At 42.4% G+C, this 13,484-nt stretch overlaps 1 protein-coding gene across 2 annotated transcripts in view; it reads right to left on the bottom strand.

Moving 5' to 3' along the window:
* The window catches only part of LOC126240361 (lysosomal alpha-mannosidase-like), a 253,628-nt gene that overhangs the window by 147,636 nt on the left and 92,508 nt on the right, over positions 1-13,484 (bottom strand). For both annotated transcript variants that reach the window (XR_007545366.1, XM_049947919.1), the window contains exon 6: positions 5,005-5,141. Coding sequence is in view for 1 of the 2 variants with exons in the window: in XM_049947919.1 (XP_049803876.1) it covers positions 5,005-5,141 (137 nt within the window). In the remaining variant the exon portion in view is untranslated. The remainder of the gene's footprint in view (positions 1-5,004; positions 5,142-13,484) is intronic.

Here is a 13,484-nt window from a genome sequence, read left to right as displayed (position 1 = left end):
AACTTTCCTCCTACTTTCTAATTTTTTTGCAACAGTTGGTTTCCTAGTAAAAGTCTGTTGAGTGCTGACTACACTTACATCTACTTGAGCCTCTTCCTTAGCTGACTGAGGTAGCAAGGCAAATCTATTGTTTGTGCCAATGATGAAACTGGCTGATGCTGTTCTCTTTCTGTGGCCCCTGTTCCTTGCTACCATTTCCCACCTGTCTTCACCCTCCTCCCTCATTAATCTCATCAGTATCTCCCTTGCACTATCCAGTTCAGCCTGAGGGGCTCTAATATTCCCTTTCTGTTCTACTATTTTCCTATCCCTTGAACATAATCTGCAGTACCATGGAAGAGACCCATTTACTTCACAAATTTCCATGCCACTACATTCACCCCAATGTAACCATTTGCCACAACAGCTGCACAGAGCCCCAGAACTGACTTTCATATGGCAACTCAAACACTTCTTGCTCACAGTTGCTTACAATATTTTTTACAAAATTTATCTTGGCAATAACAGTAATATGCTATTAACTATAGATCACAAAAGTCGCTAAAGTTATGTGCAACACTAATGTATGTGTATATTATTAATATAGTAACGTAATGGAGTTATCATCATATCACTTCTCCGCAAGAAATTTCCTTGGATTGTGAATAAACTGAGTAGTATAGCTCAAAAACTAAATTATTTTGACTTGGATCACTTTAGTTCTCAGCGGCTCATATCTAAGTGCATGGTCAACTATTCTTTTAAACTTGAGTCATAGTTCCTCTAAGTGCTCCTGTCCCATGTTGAAAGTTACAAGTACATCATTGAGATATGGCACTGCCGATTTTTTATCTAGTTTACTGAACACATATATCTTCTTGCTTGTTTTAGTTGTCTTCTATCCCTTGGTAATCACTGTTGCCATAACCATGCCATGGTCACTGGTACCAGTTTTGACATGAACATCCTCAAAGAGGTCAGCTCTGTTTGTGTCATCAGATCCACGATATTCTCATCATGAGTGGGGTTCTTAACTATCTGTTCTTGATAGTTTTCAGAGAAGGCATTTAATAGTGCTTCGCAGCATGTCTTATGCCCACTACTAAAAAAACTGTAATTTTCCCAATTAATTATTGGATGATTAAAGTCTCCACTGATGATTACAGTATGTTTGGGGAACTTGTGTCCAAGTGAACCAAGATTTTCCTAGGGACTGTAAATTACCACCACGAACACATTCCCCATGCCGACATAGAAGTCCCACTGACGGATGTTCTCGCAGGCAAAAATAGTTCAGGATCTCGGGCTGTCACGTGGACTCCAGATATGGAATGTACATTTGACAACCTCAAGTCTGCCTTACAGATGGCCGTTATGCTCGCTCGTCCCATCCCTGATGCTCCCATCTCGCTTACTACAGACATGAGTGGTACAGCAGTGGGGGCAGTACAAATGACATATGTTATGTCAGAAGGGCAGACAACGCTGTCAATGATTTTTATCTCGTGTTGATATTATCTTCACAACTGGACCTCAGTGAACTCCCTAAATTGCAAACAGATGATACTGAATGCGCCACATTGCGCTCTGATGCTAAAACAGGACTCAAACTAGAGTTAGGGACACTTCCTGGGTTCTCACCACCCATCTGGTGCTACATTTCAATAGGACGCATACATCTGGTGATTCCTGTACCTCTCTGCTGGGACATTTTTAATAGTATTCATGACTTGGCACACCCTGTCATATGCACCACCACACGTCTGGTATCTGAACGTTTTGTTTGGCCCGGGGTGATAAAACAATGCCACAGTTGGGCGCAAGCACGTGTGGCTTGTCGTGCGCAACATTAGGACGTCATGCACAGTCCCCCACGGGTACGTTCAACGTGGCAAAATGAAGATTTCAACATATACCCATTGATATCGTCAGGTCCTTACCCCCATCAGGCCCTTTTCGTTACATGCTGTCTGCCATTGACAGATTTACCTGCTGGGAAGAGGTAATTCTCCTAACTACTATCACAACCGACATGGGGGCCCAAGCCCTTTTATTAATGTCGATCTCGTGCTTCGGCTGCCCAGCTTCTATCACCACTGACAGGGGTGCCAGTTCAAATCCACCCTCTTCTGACAGTTTTGTGAACTGTGCAGGGTGAAACGATTTAGGACAACAGCATACCATCCCCAGATCAACGGACTTGTCGAACGCTGGCACCGAACACTTAAAGCTTCACTGGTGTGCCACGGAGGCAAGTGGGCAGGCCGACACCCTACCATGGGTAATGTCAAGCATTCACGCTGCATACAAAGAGGACCTCGGCACATCCCTGAAGGAAGTACTATATGGAGAACCCCTCACCCTCCCAGCAGAGGTAGTCGAGCCTTCACTCCCCGAGATCAGATCTGTGACTCGACATTCATCGAGCATGTTAAGCAGCTTATCACTAACATTCGCATGCCCCTCCTCGGCCGCACTCACTTCTCCCCGTATTCCTGCATAAGGACTTGGCGTCGTGCACTCACATCGTAGTGGCAATGACACTGTCTGACCGCCACCCAGCCCTCCGTACTCGGGCCCGCATAGAGCCATCTCGTGGCGCAGCAACAAGTTCAAAGTGCTCATTAATGACGCACCTCAAACTGTATCCGTCTGCTGCCTCAAACCAACTTGGTCACTAGGAGAACTGTTTGATACCCCACTCAGTCAGTCCCCACCTCCTGCTACACCTGCCTCGCATGAGGTATCTACCGACGGTCTGCGGGTGAGTGATGACCATCCCCACAAGTGTGACATTACCCTGGTTGCTTCCTTTAAATGTATGCCCTAATATTTGTGTTTGTCCTCCACACTTGGGGGGGGGGGGGGGGGGGCTAATGTGGTGACTATCAACCAAATCACATATAACATCTTTGTGAGCAGTCTGTGATCACATGTGATATGGTAAACACATGTGTGCGAGAATCAACAAAATGTATGTACATAAATATGGGTGCTTCGGTCCATGAAATAGTGCTTATTACATGAGATATAGTGTAAATCATTGGATCCGGAAATGCTACAACACAATACCCATAAGCTATTTGTATCTCTGTTTGTTGGATTATGTTTAGAGTTGTGTCAAGGCTAGTGTGAGTATGATGATGTAGTTATTGCAAGTTAAGAGTAGCAAGAGTGCTAAGTATATGATAAGGGAAAGTCAAATGTGAATTAATGATTTATGGCCAGAAAAAAGTGTTCAGTGAAATAAAAATTTTGATTCAACTGTTGAGTGACTAGTGGTCCCGTACTTCCTCCCTCATGGCCTTTTCCTTAATGGCATAACGCTATCACGCCACTCTTCTTTGGATCTTCTCTATCTCCTCTGTCAACCCAACCTGGTACAGATCCCACACTTATGAGCAATACTCAAGTATAGGTCGAACGAGTGTTTTGTAAGCCACCTCCTTGTTGATGGACTGCATTCTCTAAGGACTCTCCCAGTGAATCTCAATCTGGCACCCGCCTTACCAACAATTAATTTTATATCGTCATTCCACTTCAGTTCATTCCATACACATACTCCCAGATATTTTACAGAAGTAACTGCTACCAGTGTTTGTTCAGCTATCATATAATAAAGGATCCTTCTTTCTATGTATTCACAATACATTACATTTGTCTACGTTAAGGGTCATTTGCCACTCCCTGCACCAAGTGCCTATCCCCTGCAGATCTTCCTGCATTTTGTGCAATTTTCTAATGCTGCAACTTCTCTGTATACTACAGCATCATCCGCGAAAAGCCGTATGGAACTTCCGACACTATCTACTAGGTCATTTATATATATTGTGAAAAGCAATGGTCCCATAACACTCCCCTGTGGCATGCCAGAGGTTACTTTAACATCTGTAGATGTCTCTAGATTGAGAACAACATGCTGTGTTCTGTTTGCTAGGAACTCTTCAATCCAGCCACACAGCTGGTCTGATTTTCCGTAGGCTCTTACTTTGTTTATCAGGCGACAGTGCGGAACTGTATTGAACACCTCCCAGAAGTCAAGGAAAATGGCATCTACTTGGGAGCCTGTATCTAATATTTTCTGGGTCTCATGAACAAATAAAGTGAGTTGGGTCTCACCTGATTGCAGTTTCTGGAATACATGTTGATTCCTACAGAGTAGATTCTGGATTTCCAGAAATGTCATGATATGTGAGCAAAAAACATGTTCTAAAATTCTACAAGAGATCGATGTCAGAGATATAGGCCTATAGCTTTGCGCATCTGCTCAATGACCCTTCATGAAAACTGGAACTATCTGTGCTCTTTTCCAATCATTTGGAACTTTCTGTTCCTCTAGAGACTTGCGGTACATGGCTGTTAGAAGGGGGGGGGGGGGGGGGGCAAGTTCTTTCACGTACTCTGTGTAGAATACTAATGGTAAGCCCTTGAAAGTCTTTGTAGAGGTTGCTTTTGGTCATGGTATTTATAGCCCTACTTGGAATTATTTTTCAAGAAAAGAGATATATTGGTAATGACAAAGGACATGAATGAATAAATGTATTGTGAAAGTACTATTCTTGTAGGTTGAGTTTCCCCAAAACATGATTCAGTAACTCAGTAGTGAATGAAAGTATGAAAAATAAACTAGTTTCTTCGTTTTTAAATCACCTAAAATGGAAATCATGCATTTTCAAATGTGGTTGAACTAGGTCATTTAAATGTATGGTGAGGGTTTCTAATTAAATTCATGCTCCCACTGTAGTTCAAAACTTTTATAACCTATTTCATTTAATTCCTTGTTTGATTAGAAAATTTTATAGAGTTTGAAGTTCTGTTAGAACCAGTGACTTTATAATCAATACAAAGAAATTCATTGGTGGATATAGTTAATGTCTATTTAACTTGCTACACAACATATACCATCATATGAAAACAAAATTTTGTTGATATCAATGTCATCTCAGTGCTAGCCCAAAACTTTTTTGTTGTACCTTTACAAGGAACTTACATGATTTTTTTTTATAAAGACTATTCATCCCTTACCCTTGAATCCACATTATAATCAGGGCTGTTAATGTCATCAATAATTGGTTCATCATTGCAGTTAATATCAAAACAGAAACCAGATGGTGGAGAATATGAGCCATTGAAAGCCACAGTAAACAGGCGGGATGCTGTACCTGAAATATATTTTACCTCTATTAGCCTTGATCACATTTCTGAAAAGAAATATAATCTTGTAAATATTAGGAAAAAGGAAAGCTGGGTAACTGTTTTAGTCTCACATCATTGTTAAATTACAATGCACTTCAAAAACTAAATCCCAAATTCAGGTGAAAACTCCTAAAGAAAACAGGATGATACTAAGATACTTAATTGGGCCCACTACTCACTGGTGCAGATTCATGAATATATTCAAAACTTTCTAACTGTGAGCACAGGGAACCTTTTGTTTAATGAGAATCACATATTACAAAGAGTATTCTACTGAATTTCACTATGATAAACTGACAAAGTGCATTTAGCAGCCCCACCACTGGAGGGAGGGGGAGTGAGGGAAAGGGAGATGGAGAGGGGAAAGAAGGAGACAGAGAGGAAGGGACAGGTAGAAGGAGAGGGGGAGAAGGAGATAGATGGAGCGATGGAGAGAGGGAAAGAAAGAGGGAGGAATAAAGAGAAGGAGAGGGTGAGAGATGAAGATAATGAGTGAGAGATAGAGATAGAGAGAGAGAGAGAGAGACAGATGGAAGGTGAAAAACAAGTGGATGAAGGGAGAAGCATGACAGCATTTATCCCAAAGTATTCAGATTCAATTCTGTATTAAAATTCTTACTGCTAGTGTTTGTGTGTTTTATTGCCACTGCACTTCTAGCTTTTTCCACGAACTTGTTACTTCATGAATCCATGGTATGAGATAATCAAATAATAGCATGCATACATATATGAACCTGGTCTCCTTAAAATCCCAAAAGAAAAGAACATCTTTTGGAATGCAAGTCACGAAGAGTACATGTACAGTTAATTCCACAGATCAACTAAATGATTCCTTTATCAAAATGATAAGGAACAAGTCAGTTTACAGGGTATGTATACATGATTAATGTTTACATTTATGAACACATTATTTTTCATTACTATTTGTACAGCAACTGTTACTCTTAAGAAGTAATTTTTTTACAACCTACCAATTTTTCAACAAAAATTCATTTGTGGAACAGGTTAAATTGTCCAAAAGAAGTGATTATAGGTTAGATGCTTTGTGACTTGTCAGATACAAAATATCAGTTGCTTTGCTACCTGCAGACATTTTATGTTACTGGGTAAATGATGACAAAAATTTTGTTGCTATGTTCTGAATTCTTTTTTCGACAACTGACAGCTATGATAATGGGAAATAAAGGTCAGCATTCTCTCTAGTGTTATAGATATTGACATCACTATTCATCTCAAATTGTTATGACGATTTATGATGAATTTCACTAGGGAAAATATGCAGTATTATAGATACTGTACTACACTACACCCAGATTTAAAGAACATTAGAAGTAAAACATTTCAGTAACTTACCAAATAGGGTACAGCAATTAGACAAACTTCACTCAAAAATTGACCAAACAATAACAAGAGTTTTAATATGGAAGTGAAACATTTCAGTAACTTACCAGGAGAGCTGCATCAAACCAGTCTCAGGACTGAAGACCACAACAACAACAACCAAATAGGGTAAAGCGATTAGACAAATTTTACTCAAACATTGGCCAAACAATAACAAGAGTTTTAATACATTACATAAAGTACACTATCTAATTCAGTGCGATAATTAAACAATACAATGCAGGGAAAGTTCCCCCCTGCGCAACTCAGAAAAGCTGGTGTTGGTGGGAACGATACATATGGCACAGGCTGTAAAGCAGTCATTGAGATGAGGGGTATCATGTCTGGCAGCGTGTTCAGCTACAGGGTGGTCCACTTGTTTTTTGGCCACAGTTTGTGGGTGGCCGTTTATGCGGACAGACAACTTGTCGGTTGTCGTGCCTTCATAAAATGCAGCACAGTGGTTGCAGCTTAGCTTTTAAATCACATGACAGGTTTCACAGGTAGCCCTGCCTTTGATGGGATAGGTGATGTTAGTGAACGGACTGGAGTAGGTGGTGGTAGGAGGATGTATGGGACAGGTCTCGCATCTAGGTCTATTACAAGGGTACGAGCCATGAGGAAAGGGATTGGGAGCAGGGGTTGTGTAAGGATGGACCAGTATATTGTGTAGGTTAGGTGGACGGTGGAATACCACGGTAGGAGGGGTGGGAAGGATAGTGGGTAGGACATTTCTCATTTCAGGGCACGACGAGAGGTAATCGAAACCCTGATGGAGAATGTAATTCGGTTGCTCCAGTACCGGATGGTACTGAGTTACATGCTTCATAAAATCCATAAACTGCGTTACATGCTTCCTAAAGTCCATAAAGCCAACCACCCAGGATACCCCACTGTGGCCGGTTACTGTGCCCCCACTGAAAGAACCTCTGCTCTCGTAGACCAACACCTTCAACCTATTACCCGGAACCTATCCTCCTACATAAAAGATACCAACCATTTCCTCGACCAGCTCTCCACTGTTCTTTTCCCTGTACCACACGGTGCCCTGCTCATCACTATTGATGCCACCTCCCTGTACCCTAACATTCCTAATGCCCATGGCCATACTGCTATCAAACACTACCTTTCCAGATGCCCTATAGATTCCAAACCAACAACCTCCTTCCTAGTCTTCATGATCAGCTATATCCTCACCCACAGTTACTTCTCCTTTGAAGACATTACCTACAAACAAATCCACAGTACGGCTATGGGCACCCGCATGGCACCGCCCTATGCTAATCTATTCATGGGCCATGTAGAGGAATCCTTCCTAAAAACCTAGAATCCTAAACCCCTCACCTGGTTCAGATTCATTGATGACATCTTTGCTATCTGGATTGTAGGTGAGGACACGTTATTCACATTCCTCCAGAACCTCAACAACTTCTCTCCCATTTGCTTCACCTGGTCCTACTCAACCCAACAAGCTACATTCCTAGATGTTGATCTCCACCTCAGAGAGGGCTACATCAGTTCCTCTGTCCATATCTAACCTACTAACAATCAGCAATACCTCCACTTCGACAGCTACCACCCATTCCATACCGAGAAGTCCCTTCCGTACAGCCTAGACGCTCGTGGTTGTCACATCTGCGGTGATGAGCAGTCCTTCTCTAAATATATCGAGGGTCTCACTGAAGCCTTCACTGACTGTAATTATCCTCCCATCCTTGTACAAAAACAAATCTCTCGTGCCTTGTCTTTCCAGTCTCCCACCACCTCCCAAAGTCCCACAGTCCAGCTACAGAGGAGCATTCCCCTCGTAACTCAGTACCATCTGGGACTGAGGCACCTGAATTACATTCTCCGCCAGGGTTTCGATTACCTCTCATTGTGCCCTGAAATGAGAAATGTCCTGCCCACTATCCTTCCCACCCCTCCTATCGTGGTATTCCACCGTCCACCAAACCTACACGATATACTCGTCTCCCAATCCCTTACCTCATGGCCCTTACCCCTGTAATAGACCTAGATGTGAGACCCGTCCCATACATCCTCCTACCACCACCTACTCTAGTCAATTCAGTAACATCACTTATCCCATCAAGGGCAGGGTTACCTGTGAAACCAGTCATGTGATTTACAAGCTAAGCTGCGACCACTGTGCTGCATTCTATGTAGACATGACAACCAACAAGCTGTCTGTCCACACGAATGGCCACCGACAAACTGTAGCCAAAAAACAAGTGGACCACCCTGTTGCTGAACACACTGCCAAACATGACACCCCACATCTCAATGACTGCTTCACAGCCTGTGCCATATGTATCCTTCCCACCAACACCAGCTTTCCTGAATTGCGCATGTGGGAACTTTCCCTGCAATACATCCTATGTTCCCGTAACCCTCCTGGCCTCAACCTTCGTTAGTCACTGTCCTCACCCATCCAGCCCCCTCCCTGTTCCCATTCCAGCACTACACAGTCGTCATTTCACCGTGACACCCAGTCTTTTAATTTCTTTTTATTTTTATTTTTCTCCTTTCCGTGACTTACTCCCTCCCCCCTCCAGACCTTCTCTCCTGCCCTCTGCCTAAACTGCAACACTTCACTGTCCGCCACTCCCACCATACTATCTCTCCTGCTCCCTGCCCAAGCAACCTCCTTACCCCCACCCAGTCACCACTCCCATTATGCACTGGTGCCGCTGCTCACAGTGTTGTTTCAGCTCTCTGAAACTGCCGATGTGTGTGCAAGTTGCATTTGTGTGAGTGTGTGTGTGTACGTGTGGGTATGTGTGTCTACTGTTGACAAAGACTTAATGGCCGAAATCTATGAGTGTGTGAATCTTTTTATTGTGCCTATTGCGACTCAGCATCTCCGCTATATGGTGAGTAGGAACTTTCCTTCTCTGGAATCAGTATGATAATTACTACATCTGCATAGACTACTCTTCAAGCCACCATATGGCTCTTGGCGGAGGGTTCCCTGGACCACTACTAGTCATTTCCTTTCCTGTTCCACTCGCAAATAGAGTCAGGGAAAAATGACTAACTATATGCCTCCATATGAGCCCTAATTTCTCATATCTTCTCTCTGTGGTCCTTAAGCACAATGTATGTCATTGATAGTAGAATCATTCAGCAGTCAGCTTCAAATCTACATGGATCTGCATCTACATCTACATGTATACTCTGCAAATCACATTTAAGTGCATGGCAGAGGTTTCATCGAACCGTCTTCACAATTCTATATTATTCCAATCTCGTATAGCGTGCGGAAAGAACGAACACCTGTATCTTTCTGTATTAGCTCTGATTTCCCTTATTTTATCATGGTGATCGTTCCTCCCTATGTAGGTCGGTGTCAACAAAATAATTTCACATTTGGAGGAGAAAGTTGGTGATTGGAGTTCCATGAGAAGATTCCGTCAAAACGAAAAACGCCTTTCTTGTAATGATTTCCAGCCCAAATCCTGTATCATTTCTGTAACACTCTCTCTTATACTCCGCGAAAATATAAAACATGCTGCCTTTCTTTGAACTTTTTAATGTACTCTGTCAGTCCTATCTGGTAAGGATCCCACACCACGCAGCAGTATTCTAAAAGAGGGTGTCCTGCCAATAAAACGCAGTCTTTGTTTAGCCTACCCCACAACATTTTCTATGTGTTCCTTCCAATTTAATTTGTTCATAATTGTAAAATCTAGGTATTTAGTTGAATTTATGGCTTTCAGATTAGACTGATTTACCATGTAACCAAAGTTTAATAAGTTCCTTTTAGCACTCATGTGGATGAACTCACACTTTTCGTTATTTAGGGTCAACTGCCAAGTCTTTCACCATTCCGATATTTCTTCTAAATCGTTTTGCAGTTTGTTTTGATCTTCTGATGACTTTATAGTCGATAAATGACAGTGTCAACTGAAGCTGGCTGCTCAGATTGTCTTCCCAAATAGTTTATATAGATAAGGAACAGCAAAGGGCCCATAACACTACCTCGGGGAACGCCAGAAATCACTTCTGTTTTGCTCAATGACTTTCTGTCAATTACTATGAAATGTGACCTCTCTGACAGGAAATCACAAATCCAGTCACATAACTGAGATGATATTCCATAAGCAATCAATTTCACTGCGAGTCGCTTGTGTGGTACAGTGTCTAAAACTGTCCAGAAATCCAGAATCAATCTGAAATCCCTTGTCAATAGCACTCAACACTTCATGTGAATAGAGAGCTAGTTGTGTTTTGCAAGAACGATGTATTCTGAACCCATGTTGAGTATGTGTCAATGGACCGTTTTCTTCGAGGTAATTCACAATGTTTGAACGCAATATATGATCTAAAATCCTGCTGCACATCGACGTTAACAATATGGGCCTGTAATTTAGTGGCTTACTCCTACTACCTTTCTTGAATATTGGTGTGACCTGTGCAACTTTGCAGTCTTTGGGTATGGATCTTTCATTGAGCAAATGGTTGTATATGATTGTTAAGTATGGAGATAATGCATCAGCATACTCTGAAAGGAACCTAATTGGTATACAGTCTGGACCAAAAGACTTGCTTTTATTAAGTCATTTAAGTTGCTTCACTACTCTGAGGATATTTACTTCTACGTTACTCATGTTGGCAGGTGTTCTCGATTTGAATTCTGGAATATTTACTTCATCTTCTTTTGTGAAGGCATTTTGGAAGGATGTGTTTAGTAACTCTGCTTTGGCCACACTGTCTTCGATAGTATCTCCATTGTTATCATGCACATACGTACAACCAAAATCTCTTAGGATTTTCTGCCAGGTTTCAAGACAAAGTTTTGTTGTGGAAACTGTTATAGGCATTTCGCACTAAAGTCCACACTAAATTTCGAGCTTCTATAAAAGATCACCAATCTTCAGGATTTTGCATCTGTTTAAATTTGGTATGTTGTTTTGTTGTTTCTGCAACAGTGTTCTAACCCGTTTTGTTTACCAAGGAGGATCAGGTCCATTGTTTGTTAATTTATTTGGTATAAATCTCTCAATTGCTGCCAATACTATTTCTTTGAATTTAAGCCACATCTGGTCTACACTTATATTATTAATTTGAAATGAGTGGAGATTATCTCTCAGGAAGGTGTCAAGTGAATTTTTATCTGCTTTTTTGAATAGGTATATTTTTTGCTTATTTTTGAAGGATTTGGGGATTACAATATTCAATCTCAGTAGATCAACCCTGTGTTCACTAATCCATGAATTGGTTTTGATGTTCATTGTCAACTCAGGATTATTTGTTCCTAAGAGGTCAAGTGTGTTTTCACAACCATTTACTATTCACGTGGGCTCATGAACTAACTGCTGAAAATAATTTTCAGAGAATGCATTTTGCACAATTTCAGATGATATTTTATGCATACCGCTGGAATTAAACATATATATTCACCAACATATAGAGGGTAAATTTAAGTCACCACCAACTAGTATCGTATGAGTTGGGTACGTGTTTGAAATCGAACTCAAGTTTTCTTTGAACCTTTCAGCAAATGTATCATCTGGATTGGGAGGTCAGTAAAATGATCCAATTATTGTTTTATTCTCGTTGCCAACAACAACCTCTGCCCATACTAATTCACAGGAAGTATCTAATTCAATTTTACAACAAGTTAAACTACTTCTCACAGCAACAAACATGCCACAGCCAACTGTGTTTAGCCTATCCTTTCGGAACTCCGTTAGGTTCTTCACAAAAAGTTCAGCTGAGCTTATATCTGGCTTTAGCCAGCTTTAAGTGCCTATAACAATTTGAGCATCAGTGCTTTCTACTAGTGCTTGGAGCTCTAGTACTTTCCCAACAGAGTTACGACAGTTTACAACTGTTATACCAATGGTTCCTGTATCTAAGTTATTCCCGTGTTCAGCCTGCACCCTTTGTGACTGAAGCCCTTCTTGTGTTTTCCCGAGACCCTCTAACCTAAAAAGCCGCCCAGTCCATGCCACACAGCCCCTGCTACCCGTGTAGCTGCCTGCTGCATCTAGTGGACACCTGACCCATTCAGCGGAACCCAAAACCCAACCACCCTTTGGCGCAAGTTGAGGAATCTGCAGCCTATACAGTCGCAGAACCGTCTGAGCCTCTGATTCAGACCCTCCACTCGGCTCTGTACCAGAGGTCCGCGATCGGTCCTGTCGACTATGCTGCAAATGGTCAGCTCTGCTTTCATCTTGCAAGGAATACCGGCAGCCTTTACTACTTCTGTTAGCCACTTGAAACCATAGAGAATCTCTTCTGGTCCTAAGTGACACACATCATTGGTACTGATGGTGTAGTTGGCTGCACCCTGTGCTCTTCATGGCATCTGGGAGGACCCTTTCCACATCTGGAATGACTCCTCCCGGTACGCATATGGAGTGCACATTGGTTTTCTTACCCTTCTTGTCAGCCAAGTCTCTAAGGGGCCCCATAATGTGCCTAATGTTGGAGCTCCCAACTACCAATAATCCCACCCTCTGCGATTGCCCGGATCTTGCAGGCTGAGTGGTTTCCTCTCAAACAGGACAGGCAACAGCATCTGGCTCAGCAACCGTGTCAGCTACAGACAGCACCTGGAACCTGTTTGTCAGACAAACCAGGGAGGCCTTATGTGCAGCTGCCTGGGAAGTCTTTCACCACCTGCTTCACCCCAGGCCGACCTCCCACTTGACGACAGGCGAGGGGCCGGTCTCAGTGTGAGCATAACTGGGGTGGCCACCAGTGAGGACCAATTTGAGGACTTTGACGTGCTGGACGTCTGTTGGATCCCCACGGCCAGCCCAAAACAGTGGTGCACATCCACTGCAGCCTCAAGCTGTGTAACCGAAGCCATTGCAGCCTGAAGTTGAGAGCAAAGTGTCACCAACTCATGCCGGTTATCTAAATTTTCTCAGTAGTGTTTCTTGAAAAGAACATTGCCTTCCCACCAGGGATTGCTA

The sequence above is a fragment of the Schistocerca nitens genome, chromosome 1 (assembly GCF_023898315.1).
Source record: "Schistocerca nitens isolate TAMUIC-IGC-003100 chromosome 1, iqSchNite1.1, whole genome shotgun sequence".
In the NCBI taxonomy this organism is placed as follows: domain Eukaryota; kingdom Metazoa; phylum Arthropoda; class Insecta; order Orthoptera; family Acrididae; genus Schistocerca; species Schistocerca nitens.
The sequence above is the reverse complement of the archived record's forward strand: the minus strand, read 5'-3'. Positions and strand labels throughout refer to the sequence as shown.